Below are 19,803 nucleotides of genomic sequence, written 5' to 3' on the forward strand. Positions count from 1 at the left end.
CCTACCACTATTTTGTCCGGTGGTTTATATTGCTAACATTAGTTGGGTTAGGGTGGAAGTTATTTTTTGGGTCTAAGTAGGTCAAGTATTATTATTATATTTATTACCTCATTTTATTTATTTCCTGTAATTTCAGTTTTAACAGCTCATTTCATTACAGTAAAAAAAATGGTAAGACTTTAGACCAGCGCCCTAGATTTAATTTTTTGTAATTCTAGATGTTTACTGTTAGAAAAAAAATGGCAACTATGATTCCTGCAATTACATATATTTAAGGAAGAGGCTATTTGCCGGCTCGGCTGTTTACCAAACTTTCATTATTGTAATGAATAAACCAAAAAAACTGAACCTAAACCAAAACTAATAGTATTTTATAAAAATTGTCAATTTCTGATCAAAACACAATTCAAACTTATAATTCTGCCAACTATAAAACACACTGCAGCTTTTTCAATCATTTATGATTTATGCAGTTTTCAGATATGTGCAATATTGTATATTCAATCGGCTGGAAATTCAACTAATTGTATAAAAATGTCAATCCCAAGCCAGGTTTTTAGTTTGATTAGTTACCAATGTTCCTCAATGTTAAAAACAGGTGATAATTGATATGTAATTATTAAAATCAGAGAAGACACTCTTAAAATGAGTTACTGTAAATATTAGAATGAAGGTACTTGGATGCCTTTTATAAACCGCATTTTTTCATTTGTAGAGTTTAATTTAATCGGGAAAAATGTCAAAAAGTCAAAAAAGTCACCTAAATCTGAAATCAGTGTTTAACAAGGAAAGAACTTTCAGACCAAAGAAGCGGTTCGACCCTGGTACTGTGAAGTTTGAGCTTCACAAAAAAGCACAAGCTAGTTTAAGATCAGGTACCTCTTCCTAATGTTAACTAAATTTGTTTATATTTTGTATAATTTATAGTTTTGTTGGTTGTTGTTTTTGTTTCATACCTATAATAAGCTCACAACCATGGCTAACATCTATTATACTTGATTTTTAAAATATTAAAAAATTAACTGTTATAAAAACTTGATTTGTATTGTTGGTTTACAAAAATAACTCCAACATTTTTTTATATATTTACATGAAATATATATTTCATGAATAAGGTGTGTTATTTCAGTGTTGGATAATCATATAAAATTTAAAAATAAAATTTAGGTGCTTATTAGCTTATTAACTTATCTTACATGTAGTAAGAATCATTAAAACTGTTTATGTAAAGATTTGTAATTTATTGTGCCCAAAGGCTAATACATATTTTGATAAACCTAGCTAAAATTAGGCCGATATAAAGTTTTTGTTTATCTTCATGATCTGTTACAGGAATTGTTAAATATTGTTGCGGCATTATTGGCACAACACTAGGGATGTTAAAAGTAGAATATTGAATCCTTGGATTCGAATCCCAATGGATCTGTATCCAATTCTGCTGTATATTTTGGGTAATTGGAACCAATATAATTTAATAATTTACCGACGATGGTTGTTCCTAATTGTACATACCAAGTTTGTAGTGCTTGCTTTAAATGTAGCCTTGTAGTGAAGTGTCAGCGTTTTTTTCGGGGGTGGTGGCCCATTAATTAGTGTCTCGCGATAGATTTTGTCTAACAATTAAGTTTCATTTAAGGGTTATTGGGCGAGCAACTTTCATGTAATGCCAGGTGCAGAGTTTACAATTTCCTTAACTGTGTTAAGTTGCAAAAGTAATATTCCGTCGTAAAACATGCTGGCCTTCAGACAAAACGCGCTACAGAGTTACTTACACACAACAATGTTTTTTAAAAAACAGGACCGAATTTCTGAGGAGCTTAAAATAATTCATTGTGTTGTGTTGCATTGCACTCACTAGTCACTATATTGGCAAAAAATAGGTTTTGGCAACAACCTGGACATGTATTACAGTTTAGACAACTGCTTGTTAAACATTTGTGAGAATATTTTATATTACTGTCACATACACATGTTAGAAAATTGTTTTGCGATTTATTGCTGTGACTATATTAAGATTAATCCCTCCACTCAAACAAAAAATAATTTAATAAAAATATACTAGGATTCAATATTATATTCTGGATTTAATATTCTAAATTTGAAACCTAAAGTTCTAGAATCCTCTAGGATTCTACTTTAAACATCCCGCCACTACACCATCATAAAATAATCATTTGGCAAACATTAATCATTTTGATATATACAATTTAGTTATGTCTAATCCAACTCTCAATGTTTTTTCTGCCAAACTTTACACTTTCAGCAATAATATTATTATTGTGAAATGTAGTTTAATGGATTCAAATCTAGCAACTTGATCTTTGTCTTTTAAAGAAAGTTATTTTTGTTTTAAATTATCCTTATTATGACTTAACCTATAGATAGTTAACTTAAATATATTTTACTCCGCATACAAAATTACCTGTTTAGTGGGCATTTTGTAACGTTAAATTAGGAGAGAAGCTTGAGAAACCCTGTGAAAAACAAGGCACTGTCTATGTATGTAACAATTAATATACACAACAAGCAAAAAAGTAATTTGATCACGGGATGTGTTTTCTTTTGAATCATGGCTTTACCAAATGTGTAAATAACTATATTTTCACTTTTGCCTTCAAAACTTGTACCACTTTGTGCTTAATTTTCTGAAAATCCAAAAAAATATAGTAACAGGGTTGGGATTTTGCCCGGTATGGCTTACTTATTGTAAGTTTGTAAGCAAGTCAGATAAACTTGTTTACTTGCGGCCAGTAGAATTTTTGATAAAATATGATGGTTAGTGTTGAGCACGTAACTACATTCCATTTGTCCATCCATGCGTTTAAATAAACGCGCTGATTTATAGCTTTAGAAATGTATATCGCACCTAAATAGTAAGACAAGTTAAATATAAAAAAACAGTTTTGTAGGACAGAAGTTTGCGAATGGCCTGCCAATATTTTTGGCAAGTGTTTGCGTAACTGTTGAGTGCAAATTTTGTTTCAATGACAACCATGTAATGATAACTTAACTGAATTAAGTATGTAAATCTTTAGTAAAATATTTTGTGCTTTAAATATACAGGATTGGATTTGAAAAACATTGTTGTCTTACCTGAAGGAGAAGATATTAATGATTGGATTGCTGTACATGTTGTTGATTTTTTCAATCGTATTAACCTGATCTATGGAACAGTGGCAGATTTCTGCACATGCGAGGTTGGATTTAATTTGATGCTGGACAGGAAGTAAAAAGTTATGACGCATTTACTCTATGAGTCATATAAGCAGTGTGACTGTTGCTTTGGTACAACTTAAGACTTGTTCTTTTTAATCTCCAATATATTTATTTAACTACAAAATATTACCTTTAAACAGTTTATTCAATTTTTATTAATTTATTTTTACCCAATTGAAAATTGAATTAAGACAAAATTTAATCTTTGATTATTTGGTAAATCAAATTAGTAAATTATGTTCATGAAATGCAGTGAGTGTTTTAATGGTAAAATAATTCTCTCGAATATTCAACAATTCAGTTCAGTGTCATTCAAAATACAATATTTTTATCTTGGCATTGTTGTATTCACTTGGCTTTTTGATTTGTACATTTTATAAAATTTTGGAAGAAAATCTTCATGTTTTATAGTTCAAGTGGTAATTTTGTTAAAGTGATTCGTATGACATCTGATTTATCTTTTTGTTGTTTACAGTCCTGCCCTATTATGTCGGGTGGTCCTAAGTATGAATACAGATGGCAGGACAACAATAAATATAAGAAACCAACTAACTTACCGGCATCAGATTATGTTGCTGAACTAATGCAATGGATAGAACAGTTAATAAATGACGAGTCTGTTTTCCCTACAAAAGTTGGTAAGTGTGGTGATATAGATAGCTTTTACCATATGCATGAATATGTGCTAAACCAGTGTATTAAAGTTGATATTGGTTTTAGAATAAATTGGGGGACATTGTTTAAGGCATAAGTGAACATAAATGTTATGTTGTGTAATTTAAGTTTGGTATATATTTAAATTAAAGATTTGAAATATTTTGGTTTAGAATATATATTTGTTTGTTAAAATTAAGAACTATTTGTTTGAACTGTAAACCTTTTTGGTAATATTTTGCCGGCTGGTAAACTCAAGAAGTTGGTCAAACATATTGTTTGCCAAAAGAACAGGTGTTTTATTTCTACAATTATATATACAAGTCATATGTATTGTGTGAATTTAATGTTTGTGTCATAAAATATGAATACAAGAAATATCATAACACATACATTGAATGTTGAAGAATGCTTTGCCATATGTTGAATCAGATATTCATCAAACAGTTTATTGCCAGAACACACTGTTAAAACACATCTGTAGAGCTTTTCACAAGCACCACTTTTTGGGAATATTTTGATGTTTTTAATATTTTTCGCTTTTTTTTAAGTAATATTTTGCTTTTCTAAATTGGGAAATCAGTGTTCATTAAAAAATAAACTGTCAAATTTAAAGGAAAATCAGACAGTATGGCTAATCCTTCCTGGATTTAGTAAGAGCCATTGTTTTTATTGATAATAAATGGTGTTTACATGTTCTGATTAAACCAAATGGAAACCTGCTTGCACCTTTGAATAACAGGAACCCCATTTCCCAAGTCGTTTCAAGGGACATGTAAGAAGATCTTGACACGACTTCATCGTGTGTTTGTGCATGTGTACATTCATCATTTTGACCGTGTTCATGTAAGTGTCTCTACCCCAATAAATTACTTCCTCTTCGCTATTATTATTTACTTTATTGGCAATGCACCAATAATGCGTCCGACCTAAACTATTTTTGTCAAGCACAAAGTTTGGCTTGATTTTATTTTAATCTAAGGATATAGAGAAGTAATTATATGATGGGCTCTATTCCTAATAACATCATGTATGCTCTTTAATTTTTTAACATAAAATAAACGCACTATGTAACCACATGACTGTGTATAAAACGTGTTTCTAGGCTGATTGTACATGACAGAACAGGACAATTGCCATGTTTAGTATTGTAAATTAGTTGTTTGGCCAAAATTCTTGCTTTTGGGTTTCAATGTGTGTGATCTGAACTAGCCATGCGAAATTACGGTTAACATTTGATTGACGTCCATGACGCAAGTTCCTAATTAATTAGCAAAGAGTATCTTTGTTAATGCACAAGCATTGCACGACTCCACACACTTCCTATTTAACAAAAATGAAAGTACTTTGCATGTAGTTATTTCAAACCTCCTTTATAAAAACATATAATCTTTAATCTTGTATTGTGGATGCTTTAAATGTAGAATATTTTTTACAGGTGAAGCATATATATTTTAAGATAGATATTTTAGTACTTGTGTAGGCATAAAAACATGGGTACCTGTAAAGTTTAATGAAAATATGCATCATAATAAAATTTGCCTAAATAAAGCTTTACACGCTTACAACCCATCATAACACACCTGTCTCATTTGGCCTTTTATCACTTTGCCCTAATTAGAAGAACAATAAAATAGTGCAAGTGTCCATTGTACTAAATTAAAGTCCTAAACTGTAAGATCATATGGCAAGACAAAATTGTATTTGGGCATTGGCAAGCTTTTACACATATTTGCTTGAATAATTCACAGGAAGAAAAAACATTCCTTGTTGTCAATTTAAATAAACTACCCCCTTTTCATTTAACCATTTTATTGTACTAGATCACAAACTCACCATGAATTAGACCAAGCAAACTAAACCCTGGCAATTGTGACCCACTGAATCCCATCATTCATGTTTATTTGTGCATAGAAAAGTGGGACAAATGCATATTCAAAAATAAAAACGAATTCACCCACCCCACTGTACTTTAATTTGTTTTTTTATACCATGAAAACAAGGTTAAATATAAAATGGGTAAAATACAAACATTACCTTATTCTTCACAGAGCATGGGTGCTGAAGCCCATATCAATGCCTGCTACAAACATTTTTTCTACTTCGTCAAGTACTTTAACCTTGTTGACAAGAGAGAGCTAGAACCTTTGGTGAGCATACTTTTTCTCATATTATGTGTTGATTTTTCCTTTTATCTCTGAAGTACATTTATTGTTGAAAGTAGAAGATAAAGGTTTAATATATCTGGTGTTTAATACCCAAGTTTAATATTGCCGGTGCGCTGAGTGAAAATTGTACATTAAGTCCACTTAACTGTTTTAAGCAAAAGGTGCACACATAAAAATTAAACCTTGTTCAGGCCCGGTTACTGTGTTTACCACATTAAAACATTGCAAACGCAGGACATAAATATACTGTGTCAGCTTGTGGGCTGGACTGTTTCACATTTTCTTTATTTTGGCAAATTTTCTAGAAACACTGCTTATTTGCAGTTATTAGCAATAAATTCGACAACCAATTTTACCACTTTAAAAGTCCACCCTGCTAAACATGTTATTTACGAGTTTTAAAGTAGGTGACATACATTAATTTTACCAAATCATTTGTCATGGTCCTACGAAAGTTTTTCAGTACCCCCGCATCTAACTTTGACTGTTTGCAGGATTTTCACAAGCATCGCTGCTTTAGATCCGTTTGCTTGTGATAGTTACTTGTTTGTTTATGATCTCCGTTTTTAATATAAAGTATATACAGCGGGATAGCGTTGCATATAGTTTCAGAGATACGTTCATATGTCGTTACATGTACTCAACATTTCATTTACTTTTAAACAGCTTTAACATTAAATATTTACCATCTAAATACTTCCATACATCACACGTGCGTATAATTATAGAGTCACTCTTATTGCAAATATTATTGAATTCCATTTGTCTTTCTTTGCTCTAGTCTAGTTAAGCCCCTCATTTTGTATCACGCGACAAATTTGTGTCAGTGTGTATAGTTTTTATGTCATTGTCATTAATTAAAATAAATTTGTAATGAGGTGGTTTTTGATCTTTTTAATTTTCAAAACAACTTCCAATTTTGTACTTGGGAAATTTTGGTTTGAGTAATGTTTCGTGATTGTCTGTCCATTTCCTCATTGCAGAAAGAAATGCAACAGACAATTTGTCATCAGTAAGATGCAACCCGGCACACTTGATGCGATCATTCCCTGGCACAATTACGCAGCAACATATAAAACAAATTGCGCGGAGTGCTCACCAACAAGCCGAACGAGCCAATTTTGTAAAACAGTGTCTCAGTGGAAAAGCATGTATGTTATCAATGGTGTTGCTGATCGTTTATGTTTGAGCATATATTGCGCAATAAACTGCATTGCTCCACTTTTCAACTTGTTCTGCTATTGTATATTGCCGACCGCTAGGAGCGAATCAATGTTTTTATTTTTTTAATTCTCAAAAATTGTTCGTCTTTCACAAGCTTTTTTATACTAGCCGAATGTTGTTACATGTATGAACATTGTGAAATTATCACAATCCTCATAAACAATATTGCCGTGCCTTATCAATCATATAGTGCTGCATTTATAATCGTTTAGATTTTCGCGACAAACAGAACACCCGAGCCCACGTTCCAATAACCACGTCTTAGGCACCATTTTAATTTCGTGTTGTTTTGCGGTGAATTTTTTTTTTGACGTTGTATTAGAAAGTTACTAAGACTTCACTGTACTAATTCACTTGTGTTTAAGTGTCTATATCTCTATATAATTCACCATTCTTTATCAATTATCTTTGTATTTTAATACACGTTTTCTAAAAATACGTTGCCTTATAGGGATTCCCGTTTGTTTAGAGAAAAACATTTTATCGTTAACATCGTGTTAATATTCCATTAGAAAATATGAATGATCAAAAGCTTTTATTTTTTGGATTTTGAAACCCCGTTTGGTCACCAAACCCAGTGGACTTTTAAGTAAATTTGTTCGCTAAACCGCTTGAGATTAAGTTTTTCTTTCCATGTTTCTTATTTTGCGGTCTTTCTCGTTCATCATTGTGCAGCGCAACGTACGAAGTGTAAATAAAGCTAATTTCAATAAAATCCGCGAAATACCTGCGTGATGCTTAGATTGCAAACGTGGGGTGTTGACAGGCAAACACACACCAATACGCAAACGAACGCGTTGATGACACACCATCCGCAACGCATCAATTGTGAAACAGGTTGGACAAGGTATGTGCACGAACAATAGTAACTTTCTCAATAACAAGAGTTTTACAAAATCCTTTATTGTAAACTAGATACATTTTTTTCTAAAATATATCCTACGCCAAATTTTACTGGCAATTTCGTACAAGAGATCATTAAATATATCCTAGATGTTTTACCCAAAACGTCTTATTTTCGCCAACAATGTGTAATATTTAGAAGTTTTCCTAAGGTTTAAAATTGGCTTTACATTTTAAATTATAGTTACGTTCCTTTTTGTATTGCATTGTACATTTCTTATATCATTAGGGAATGTTATCCGATATACGCAGTTCTATTGTGTCGAACAAATACATATGAATACCAACAATCCAAAATGCAGCTAATCAAACCTTTATAGCTGTTCCCTTACCGCTAGATGTCGTCAGTTCATGACCACACCATATGACTCTTCGGTCAAAACTCTATTCACAAACAATCTCTTTCCGTTGTTGTGTGCACGTTTTGTTATTTACCGTTGTAAATACGCCGAATCTGTTCCGAATTTAAATATGTTCTTCAATGTGGTCAAATCGGTCCAGAAATCGCTTACTAAGAATAATAAAATGAATGACTTTCTGCAAGTGAACAGGGCTCTTTTAAAGCCAGGTTCAAGTAATCCCGAATCCCTGGCTGTCTTGTAATGCCTATACCTGCTAAATCGTAGCTTTCTAACATGTATTTTATCTCGCCCCTTTACTGTCGCATTCGTTTTGCTGTGTCCTTAAATGAATAAAAAATCCTATAAAAAAAAGTCACGTCAAACAATGGTCGTATGAACATTGTAAAGCGATAAGTCAGTTGGTTGGTGACTCAGAAAAATCTCTTGCTACAGATTTCTTGCCCAATGGACCCCATGTATAAACGGATTTACACGACAAATGTTATGCTAAAAACATATATGAAGGAGAATTACACTGCCTTTGGTCTCAACTAAATGAAGGAAAAGACAATGAATTCTATATATGGTCAGGTCAGACCTCTATCAGTGGCAACTTTTGCAGTGATTGGTACCAGATTAGAGATCTCTTTTCGTTTTGCTACTTTTCACACGACAAATGAAACTTTTGAGTATGAACCACTAAACTTTGTTGAATTCGTTTTAACTGTACGAAGCAAAATTTCTCGGTGTTTACGAACCCCCCGCAGTCTTATCTCTGCCTAAAACGGCGCAAATTTCTCACAATCGATTACCAGAGGGTCCTGTGAGTTTAAGCTTGTCCAGCCATCCATGTCGTATTGAATGGAGGAATCTGTTTTACCATCCGCTTCCGTTATCGAACGACATGCAAGATGGAAAGAAAAGAGAAAAAGCATCCCAGGGGAGCGGCATTTTCTTACGCTGCTATGTAACAGCGCATGGCAATTAAGTTTTCGCAAACACTCTCGAGTGGAGGTTTTCATAGAACGTTGCTAATGAGCGTAATTCGAAAATGATTTGTAAGCATTGATAGAAGTTTTTGCAAGTTTTGATAAGACAGGCTAAGATTCAAAATATTATACCACATGTATTCTTTATAGAAATGAGGTTTTTTCAATAGGACTTTGTAGATTTGTTTTGTTCTAATTTTAGATTTAACGTATTTTAATCTATAAATATTTTTAAAAGTTTGCTGTCAATTTGAGATTTTTTTAAATTGTTATCATTGGAAATCGTTATCAATTAAGACTTGGTCGTTTATATTTTTTAAATCGTATCATTGGAATCTATAAAAAAAAGTCTTACAATGTGTGGCGAAAATATGTTAAAAACGTGACGAAAAGTGTCGTAAAAACGAAGAACAGCATGCGTAACGTAACTAGCCAATTTCTTGATTTCACGTTTACGTTGTATCACGGAGACACGCAATCAGACCTATAAAGCAATAATATCTAAAGCGAAATTATCTATAATACCATAATATTACGGCATTAGACATAACCCAAATAAGCATGCAGTACAACGATCTAAAAATGTAAGTTATTTGGTATAACAACTAAAAGGCCTAGATAAAACCTAAAACTGTGGGAACAGGCTATAACAGGGTTTCCCAAACTGTGGTCCGCGGACCCTTGGTGGTCCGCGACGACTGCACTCGTCTGTGGCGATATGACAAGAAATCAAAAAGTTACACATATACGTTGTACAGTAAGTAGCCTTTCAAAGTTAGTTCCCGCAGTTATTCACAACCTAATGATTATGAAAGCTTTTGCTATCCAGTATGTAGTGAAAAGTTGTTTACGAAAAATTCTTGTTTTCCTCGTCTATGATGTAATAATATATTCTTATTGCCATTCTGAATAATAATGGTCCGGACTTTCGGTGGACTCTGACTTACTAGTTTGCCTTTCACAAATAACTCCGAGAATTAATGATTTATGCAAACAGAGGCAATGCCATCCATCCAATTGATGTTGTCAGTTATGCAAACAAATAAAATTATTTGGGAACCCCTGGGTTATGGGACGATTGGGACCACCGGTATGACATCGGCCGTTTTGGCGTCGACGTTTGTGAGCCACTGTTTTGTCACCGGACTGTTTAACCCTGTCTGGAGTTAAGGTTGGGTAATGAAGGAAGTTAGAATGGGGGTTGAGGTTGAAATGGTTGGAATTAGTGATGAAGTTAGGGGTGAGATTTGGGGTTATTTAAAATGTTTTTGAATCTCATTACGGAAATTTAGGTCTTTTTCCGATGGTTTTAGATCATATACGTTTTAAACAGTTTATAGCAGGGCAAAGATGTAGCCTACAGTCTGCCGCCTTATTACAAATTGCAGTTTACGACATCGAAAAATGACTCTTTCGTTAAGTGAACAGAATAACAAATTTTTAAAACAGAGGCCGGTGATTTAGCTACCCCGTTAATTGGCATGTTGACGTATTTATGACGGTACACCATGTAAGTCGCCTTTCGTCAGCAATACCCGCAGACGCCCGTAAATCCTCAAATACATTAAAAATGCATGCGATTGAATCAACGAAATGCCTATATGTCGCCGGTAATCGAATGCTGCCCGTAAAGAGAGAATTTGCATTAGGCACACACTGGGCTTTCAAAGCCGGAAGTAACGCACACCAATCGTTATCACTTGTGTTAAACAGGACAAAGTGTGCTCTTAAGCTGTTACAAAAGATCATGTGTTGTTTTGCGAAATACCTTTTTTGTTTAAATAAAACGGCACAGAAAGGACGGATAAAACTACAGACAGTCGATACCTATGACTTGGGTTAAACAAATTAATTTCACGATATTTAAAATATGCCGCCTTGTTTATATTTAGACAAATCTGATCCTAAATTCGGTTTCTGTCCGCAAAAATTATATTGGACCGCATAGTTTATCATATTAACAATTTTTTTAATTAAAGAAATAACTTGTTACTTTTTTAACAGGATAAACTATATAGCCAATTTGACAACATCAACTTGCCGCAATGTTCTTGAAGTTAAGAGTGTATGTCGTCATTCTATCTGCTTCTTTAGGTAAGTCGGGTTTATGGATGTCCAATAATATCGGATCGGAAACAAAATATAATGGTATTTCAGTCATGTTTTGCTATCAACCGCTTTTATTTCAACTTTTTGGTAAATATATTGAAAAAAGAATAGGTTAAGATCTGAACGTAACTAAACGTCGTAACGCTAAAACAAAATGTGGCCTAACAACCTAAAAAATATCTTTGTAAGTTTCAATTTTATCCATTTTGCTTGTTTGAGCATTATAATGACGTCATTTGGAGTCAGATCAGATCGCGATACTTTTTGTCAAAATGTTGTGTATCGGTATCGGAAAATATGTCAAGTATCAGTCAACCCGACCGGACCAAAACTATTATTATAGAGAGTGCTATAAACAAAATATAAATGGGTCCGGAAATCATATTTATACAAAAGCTTTTCCAATATCATAAACTTGTTAGTATTAGCAATGTCCGTTAATATTAGTTTATAGGCGGTACTGAATGATAAGTAGCAGTAAGTGTTTGCATAAACCGATAAGTAGGCCTACGGTCGCGGGATCCGCAAACAATATACCTTATGCATGTCAGCCATATTATAATCCAACGCATGAATTAAAAAGGTTTCGAAACCTTCAAAAAAATGTTAAATCAACAACCAAAAAAATAAGCTTTATAAGGTTTAAAAAAACTGGTAAACATTGCCTTGTTACTTTTCAAATTTTGTCATTTTGTTATTTGACCATAGTAATGAGTAATGACGTAATTTTGTATCAGAGCGGAATATGTACTTTTTGTCTGAAACATCGGCTCGGTAAACCTCCGACACGGGTCTCTGGCGTATACTTAAGTTTGGTATTCTTGTTTGTTTTTTTCTGGGTTTGTAACGATTCCTGTATAGGAAAGTGCATTGGCTTGTATGTTCTGGTGCAGCTTACCACAAGGCGCGTGTGGCAAGTTGATCGGTGGGAGCCGGTGACGCACAAGATCTATCGGTCGATTCACGCGGTTACTACAAGTGGCACAGTATAAATTCGATTAATGCGCCCATGACGAGGCAAACCACTTGTAAAACTCGCAAAAGTTTATCGTATAACATAATGCGACGGGCCCAAACATTCAACGCAGTGTTTCCTAATCTGGGGATCGCAAAAGGTTGTGTGAGGCGTCGCCATTTACTAATTTTATACGAAAATTGAAAAGAAAAACCAACAAGTAAACTAAAACTAAGCGGTATAGAAGGAGCAAGCTTTAGTTGTGTTTATAGCGTTTACTTCACTAACCAGGCGACAGGCGTGTATGTAACCATTGTTACGTCATAAAAGCACAACATATTTTTATTTAAAGGTCGTTGTGAGTTATAACATAAATAAACTTAAACCGTAACTTTGTTGCATGGTTAAGGGGTTAATCCGTACATTCTGTCCAAACTTTCATACAGTTTGTCTAGAAATGTAAAACATTTTGCCAAATTGTATATAATTGTAATTTGATTAATATGTAATTTAGGGCCTACCAAAATTGGGTGGCCGCGTTGGTTTTAAAAACTGAAAAGAAGCCCCGACGAACAAAATGTTGTGAACCACTGTTTTTAACCGGTTACTACTAGTTCAAAATGTAGAAACAAACGCTTTTACGTATTTGCAATTTAACAAGTTATTTTTTCTTAAACATATGACCTCCCTTTTTAAATGCGCCCCCAGTACTACCACGATGGGGTTGGTTAATAATACTGTCATTGTAAGCCAACCCTAAAGTTGCGATCCACATAACAGAAATAAATAAGGCCAATCGTTTTGGCAAAGCGTTTATTTTTTTAAACTTGTTGTGCAAAAAAATGTTCGCGATGATTAAATTTTGCCACGTTGAGTAAGAGTTGCATATTAAAGACGTTGCGTGACCTGTTTGATTGCACACAAACAGTGCAATTTCCTTGATACCGTCGTCAAACAAAAAGCGCCGTCGGCCTCCTGCGTTCCCCTTTACCGAAATGTCTCTCCTAATTGGCCGAGGCACAGTGCTTGTCGGGGGCAATATGTTATGGCAGCGTAACCCGTCCGATTTAATCAGGGTCCGTACAAACGAGCCCTTGCGCGACGGGCGATGTTTGTCGGCGAAATGATGCGAAATTCCCGCGGGGGAGGGTCGCAACATTTTCCCTCAAATCAAATCGCAACTTGCTTTCGAGCGAGCGCGCAACATGCGATTAGGATCGATCCGTCCGTTGTTTCTTTTAATTGATGGGCGAGACGTCTGGCGGATCTCGGCGTGTTTAATCACAAAACCGAATTACGGCAGGCGACCGCGATTTTTTCCTGATATGGACCGGGGCCCGCGGGAGGCGCTTTGATTCTCGTTTAAAATTAATTTACGAGAACACATAGTTTGCCGTGGCCCGTTTTTATGTATGATAGTGCGGTGTATGACGATAGTGCGGTTTGACGCTTCAATTGAAATTTTCATGTTAATACTTTATTTTATCAATATACGATCCATCATGATCTTTTTTGCCTTACTGCTCTGTTGCAAAGTGTATTTTAGAAGTTCTGCCTAAAAAAGGACTGCCGTTTTCCCAAATAAATTTTGGCCAGTGTTCGTGGACATCACTAAACAGGCCTTATCTATTTTTTAGATTTAAATAGTCAAAAAAATGTTTAGATGAAGAACGTGATTACTATATTCCTTTTAGTATGGAAAACGTAAGGGAGCCAACTTTCAAAATTTCATAATTTAATTGGACTTAAAAATTCAATTGGACTAGTTATACATTATACGGCCAGGCGGCCTACACATACAAACGTCGAAATGTTTTAAATTGGCATCTTTAAAATGACACATTTACAGTACATGTGTTTTACATGCAAATCAATTTGAGAGGTTGGTTGACGGTTGTACATAAACTCAACATAGAAGTATTTTAGCATTTTTTTTAACTTTTACTGTCCGCTACGTTTAATAACATAGGAAAATAAAAACGTGTGCTAACGTCCACAAAAAGATGTGATGTTCTGAACAGCATTTACAAAGCACAAGTTGCGTAAGGTTCTGAGAACACGTTGAACTTTTTGCGTGTATCGCCGCATTTCAAAAAGTACTGTTGCAGTCAGGGCCGGATTAAGAGTACTGTAGGCCTAAGGCTAATTACCTGGGAAGGGCCTATAATTTTGCAAACGAAGCTACAAAAAATAGTAAAAACACATACATAGTGAAGTTTAACCGGGAACACACAATAAGACCTAAAAAGCCACAATACCTAAAGCAGAAAAATTGCCTGCTATCCCCTTAAAAGTTATAGCACGGAACGTAGATAGTTCTTAACTCGTTTACAACATAAATGAAACGATTTATTTATCTACTCACACACAATGCACATATTGAATCGACTCAGTCATTCGTTTCTAAGCAAAAACTGTACTGTACTGGTACTAGATCTGTATCGCTATCAGCTTACAAAAATTTAAACTTAAAAAATTGAGGTCCGAATTTTTCCAGGGCCTAAGGCTATAGCCTTATTAGCCTATTGGTTAATCTGGCCCTGGTTGCAGTACAGGAGTAACTTCAGTTGTGTTAATATAACATTTACACCAGTGACCAGTCGTATAAATGTATCAATTGTTACGTCATAAAAGCACATAAGAAGCATTTTTTAAGTTTTTACTGTTCGTTTTTTTTTGATAACATAGGAAAAAAACGTGTGCTAACGTCCACAAGAAGTTGTGATGTGTTAAACAGCATTTATATAGTACAAGTGTCGTAAGGTTCTGACAGCACGTAAAACTTTTCTGCGTGTATCGCATTGCCAAAAAGTGCTATAAGTGCCTCCAATAACGACTGTACACGCGTGTCTATTTTGATTTTCAGCGTTCAACTTCGAAACCAGCCACGGACAGCGGTGGTCGCCGCAGCCCGCAATGAAAGATTCCGCGGCGGCCGAGCAGCCACGATTCACGTTGCGCCGCCAAGCCGAGTTCCAGATCAGCCCCGATGCGTTAAGTGGGGTACGCTACGGATCTTGCACCTACATCGAGATCATGGAAGCGTCGCAGCAGTGCGAGTCGCTATTTTTCCGGCACCTGGTGGAGGAGAGCTGCAAGAGCTGCTCGTGAGTCTATGGTTTCTTGTTATTTGTATTTTTAATCTGGTTTCGATTAGCCTAGGGAAGCCCAAACATTTTTTAGCTGCGTATGCTGTGGAACAGTGCTTCTTAAACTTGTTTAGTTTTGTTCACCCCTAGCATCCATATCCAGATTTCTTTCACCCTTGTCTTATTGTATGATAAAACTATCTGGTCTATATATAACAGCATCCGGAATATCCGCCCTGCTCGCAAGCTATAATCCATTTCTGACGGTTCACCCCTGCAAAAATGTTATTCACCCTGGGGTGAACCATTCACCTGTTTAAGAAACACTGCTTTAGACCAGTGTTCCGCATCCGGTGTGCCGCGGCAGGAAAATAGTAGGAAAGTTGATAATGCAAACTCTAAGCAAGCATTTGGGCCTGAAAAAACATAAAAAACTTTCCTAAATAACAAAGATTTTATAAATCTCATTTTAGCTTCGCCCAAAGTAGGTACTTTAAAATAATGTTGGTACAAACACAGCTACCAAACGATCGAGCGCGGCAAATCGGCATTTAATGATTTTAACCTTTAAAACCAAGAATACCAAACCTCATATCCATTTGCCACTATATGACCTATTTGTTTATATGTTATAGGGCAGGCAATCCAATGCAAGATTAGGCTTTTGGCATTTGTATCCATGTTATTGATTACCAAGTTACTACATGTGATCCACAAAATCATTGGGGTGCAAAAGTATACCAGATAATTTTAGGGTATCATTCTTAAAGCCCTTTATGTGACAACTCGTTCATCTTCGCCACTATGTGTTGTCACTTTATCAAAAGAATGATCATATTCAATGGACATAACCAACCGAAAAATCACTTTTCAAGGCAACGAGAATCACTATGACTAACGATTTCATATATAATTCAAGGCTTAAGCCAAATAGTAATTTTCTCATACGCGCTGTGTGTTGGCAGCAGGCTGTATGCTTCTCTAAAAGGGTATATGTTTTACCATAAGTTATAAATATCACAAAAACTTTAATAGCCTGTAAAGCAAAGTAAGGTTTTTCGTTAAGCTAAGCGATGCAAGATAAATTCCATGTGTTGTGAATTACCACCAACAATACCTTTTCAAAACCATTTAGAAGTACAAAAAAAAATCCAAAAAATGGATTTAAACGCTATAGATTGTAATTGCTGCTAATGTTGTCGGCCGAAAGGTACAACCACAATTTTTATTTTGGACATTGATATCTGTCAGCAACATCTCGATTAAAGTATGGATTTGTGTCTACAGAACCCTTTACCAGTTGCTACAGAAGTGCGTTAGCCGGAAATGGGCAAGTTGCAATACTTCTGGCCAGTTCACACAAAGACCAAACATGGCTGACAACCAATTGGTGCAGAACTCGGAGTCGACATATTGCAACGGAGGAACTTTGTCCTTACCTGGCGTGGGGTAAGCAAATAAAGATGAAAATATCTGCGTTGTGTTATTCAACTGTTTACTGCATGCTATTACTTATATCGTGATCAAGTGATCATAGTTATCGAAATCTTATTGCGTTACCACAATTTTTAACGTATCCTGCTTCTTAATCAGTGGGCAATTAACCCTAGAGTAATTTGGCAATTTTATGAGGATTTTAATATGACATTCTGTCGCTGGCCTTTCAAAAGCAAAAGGTGGTACTTAACCTTCCAATAGTTTAAAATTTGTGGTAATTTTTTAATTATTATTAGGACATACTCCACACAACAGCTCAGCATAAATCAGAACTTTTGCAAAAAACAGTTTTTTTATCCTATTGTTTTTCTTTAATTTCCAATTCCCAACAACGTAAACCAAAAGAATGGGCCTTTATTACATTACCACGCCTACCCTTTTTTGGGTTGTATAAAAGCCTTTTTGGAAACTTATTTCTTTTAATTAAATATATATATGTAATTAAACATATAATTTGCAGACAGCCTATTAACTACTGCTCGCCGCGGTACAGCGAAGAGGCAAGCAAATGCTTAAAGCGGTTTCACGCCATCTTTAGAAACAACTTGAACCATCCTAACGCGTGTGCGGAGTACGCTCAAGCCAGAAAGTGCTTCGATCAAGTTCAGGATCGACTTTGTAACTACCCCAAGTTCCTTAAAGTCATGCTGGACGTCACCAGACAGTTGTACAGGTAAAATTTCAAGTGCAATGTCACAAACTTTGTTATGTCTGCTTTTTGACAGATTGGAGATGCCGCGACTAGCGTTAACTGAAGTCGTTCACCAAGTTACGGCATCAAGATGGCAAATGTAGGAAACACTTTATTTGCCATACAACGCAGCGTTTCACCCAAAGAATAAATTCAATATGTTAATTAACATTAAACACTATCTAAAAACCATAGTTTAAAAATAGTAAAATAACAATCTTAAGTAGGCCTAATTAAACTGCTTTCCGTCAACGCTAATTATGGCTATAGCTGAATTAACATAGCATTTGTACATTTGTTTAAAATCATTCGTTTGTACCACGTTAATAGAGTCACTGCGTATTGAATCAGACAGACTCACTTTTTTGCTCAAAATAGAAGGTAAATAGAAAGGGCATATCTAAAATCTTCACGTGTAAACTGGCGTGCTGAATAATTGCTCATCTGATAAAGTAAAATACCAATGTAAGCAATGTAGCCCCCACCAATAAAGAGTATTGTCTATATAGCGTTTCAAACTGTTACGGGTATTACAACTGTTTTTCGGACGCATCGATTCCTTCCTAATTTAAGCGACGTCAAACAACGCCAATAAATAAATTTCGGAATCCGGGCGGCTGACAGTTAACGCTGACGTCGGAAGGGTAAATGGATCTCTAGGGAATTTCCTTTGTAGGACGCATACAATATGTGGTAATGACAGGGATGCTTTAACATGGGATTGTTTAAAACCCCAGTCAATCGAGCCAAACCGTCGTGGGTCATCTCACATCGATCTGAAATCGATAAGAAAAACTCTTCCAACTTTTTTGTCACAAAACGATTTAACATTAAAGCTATGGGAAAATTCGAGAAACGTTGGAGTTCATGACAGTTTGTTAAACCCGTATGGCGTATGGATACGTTTTAGTGTAGGTTTACCAAATCGTAGCTCATACCCCAGGCGACACCACTAACAGAATTCTATTTTCTTTAAAAAAAATCATCACACTCTTCCAATTTGAAATACAAAACCGCTTTTTTATGCCTGGCAATTGGTCAAGTGTGTGATGATTTGTTGGCAGAAAACAGTAATCTTATTGCCGCTTCAATTCTCAACAGGTGCTGGAATCCCTTCTGCGTTTGGAAGTCTAAGAGGTTGCCCGGTGCGGTGCTTCCATGCCATCAGCGCACCGCTCAGCGACGCTCCCCGGGCTACGCGAGAACCGGAATAGCGTCGGAATGCGTTGCGAACAGCGCGGCGGTGGTTTCCGATTGGCCGTCCATCGATCAGGTGACGTTTGGTGGCCAAACATCGTCTGACGTCAAACCGCAGCTCGTGAAGGTGAAAGAGGAGCGGCGTCTCAATCCCAACGCGCAAAAGCAGTTCGTGCCTCCAGGCAAGACCACGGCAGCGTCACCGGGCGGAAGCTCGAGCGCTATTGTATCGCCACATGAGGCGCTACTGCTGCTCAATGCGATAGTCGTCTCGGCGGTGGTGGCTAGACAGAGGTGATACGCATTGACAAGACGACCGGTTATTGCACATCATCACGGATTCGCTGTTGAATTATAGGGAGACTTTAATCTTCTGCCAAACAGAAACCTGGCGCAATATATTTTCAACCGGCTGACAGTTCTCTGTTATCCATTTTACAGAACTATTTTGGACGAAGTCAAATCAAGGCATTCTGTTGTGTTCAATGCTAACCTTAATCAGCCGGAAGTTATGTTCACTGTCTACTGAAAGCTAAATGCAAAACCTATTGCTACGCATTTAACGCATTATTCGCTTATACAGTATATTGCGCGTGGGTGCAAAACGAGAATTTGTACTTAATAATAGAGAACAGTGAGTGACGCCGAAGCAACCAATTATGCACTTGTATTACTTCTGTTATGATACTGGAGGAAAATGCATTACACCCGCGTTTTATTTACCTGCCGCAAAATAAAAAAAATGTATTTCACGTGGTTGTATCGTTAAA

At 35.6% G+C, this 19,803-nt stretch overlaps 2 protein-coding genes across 2 annotated transcripts; both read left to right on the plus strand.

Annotated features, from left to right (window-relative positions):
• The first annotated feature begins 719 nt into the window (after positions 1–719).
• LOC146164526 (MOB kinase activator 3C-like) lies at positions 720–7,988 on the plus strand. The gene is made up of 6 exons (XM_083380580.1): positions 720–875; positions 3,064–3,197; positions 3,692–3,854; positions 4,613–4,716; positions 5,922–6,020; positions 7,022–7,988. The coding sequence occupies exons 1-6, from the start codon at positions 737–739 to the stop codon at positions 7,052–7,054; spliced, it is 672 nt and encodes a 223-aa protein (XP_083236706.1). The 5' UTR covers positions 720–736; the 3' UTR covers positions 7,055–7,988.
• Positions 7,989–10,689: 2,701 nt separating this feature from the next.
• On the plus strand, positions 10,690–19,331 carry LOC146164527 (uncharacterized). Its single transcript, XM_083380750.1, has 5 exons — positions 10,690–10,735; positions 15,426–15,666; positions 16,936–17,097; positions 17,606–17,818; positions 18,938–19,331. The coding sequence occupies exons 1-5, from the start codon at positions 10,690–10,692 to the stop codon at positions 19,329–19,331; spliced, it is 1,056 nt and encodes a 351-aa protein (XP_083236876.1).
• The last annotated feature ends 472 nt before the right edge of the window (positions 19,332–19,803 follow it).

This window comes from Ascidiella aspersa, chromosome 2, assembly GCF_963924565.1.
Source record: "Ascidiella aspersa chromosome 2, kaAscAspe10.2, whole genome shotgun sequence".
Classification (NCBI taxonomy): domain Eukaryota; kingdom Metazoa; phylum Chordata; class Ascidiacea; order Phlebobranchia; family Ascidiidae; genus Ascidiella; species Ascidiella aspersa.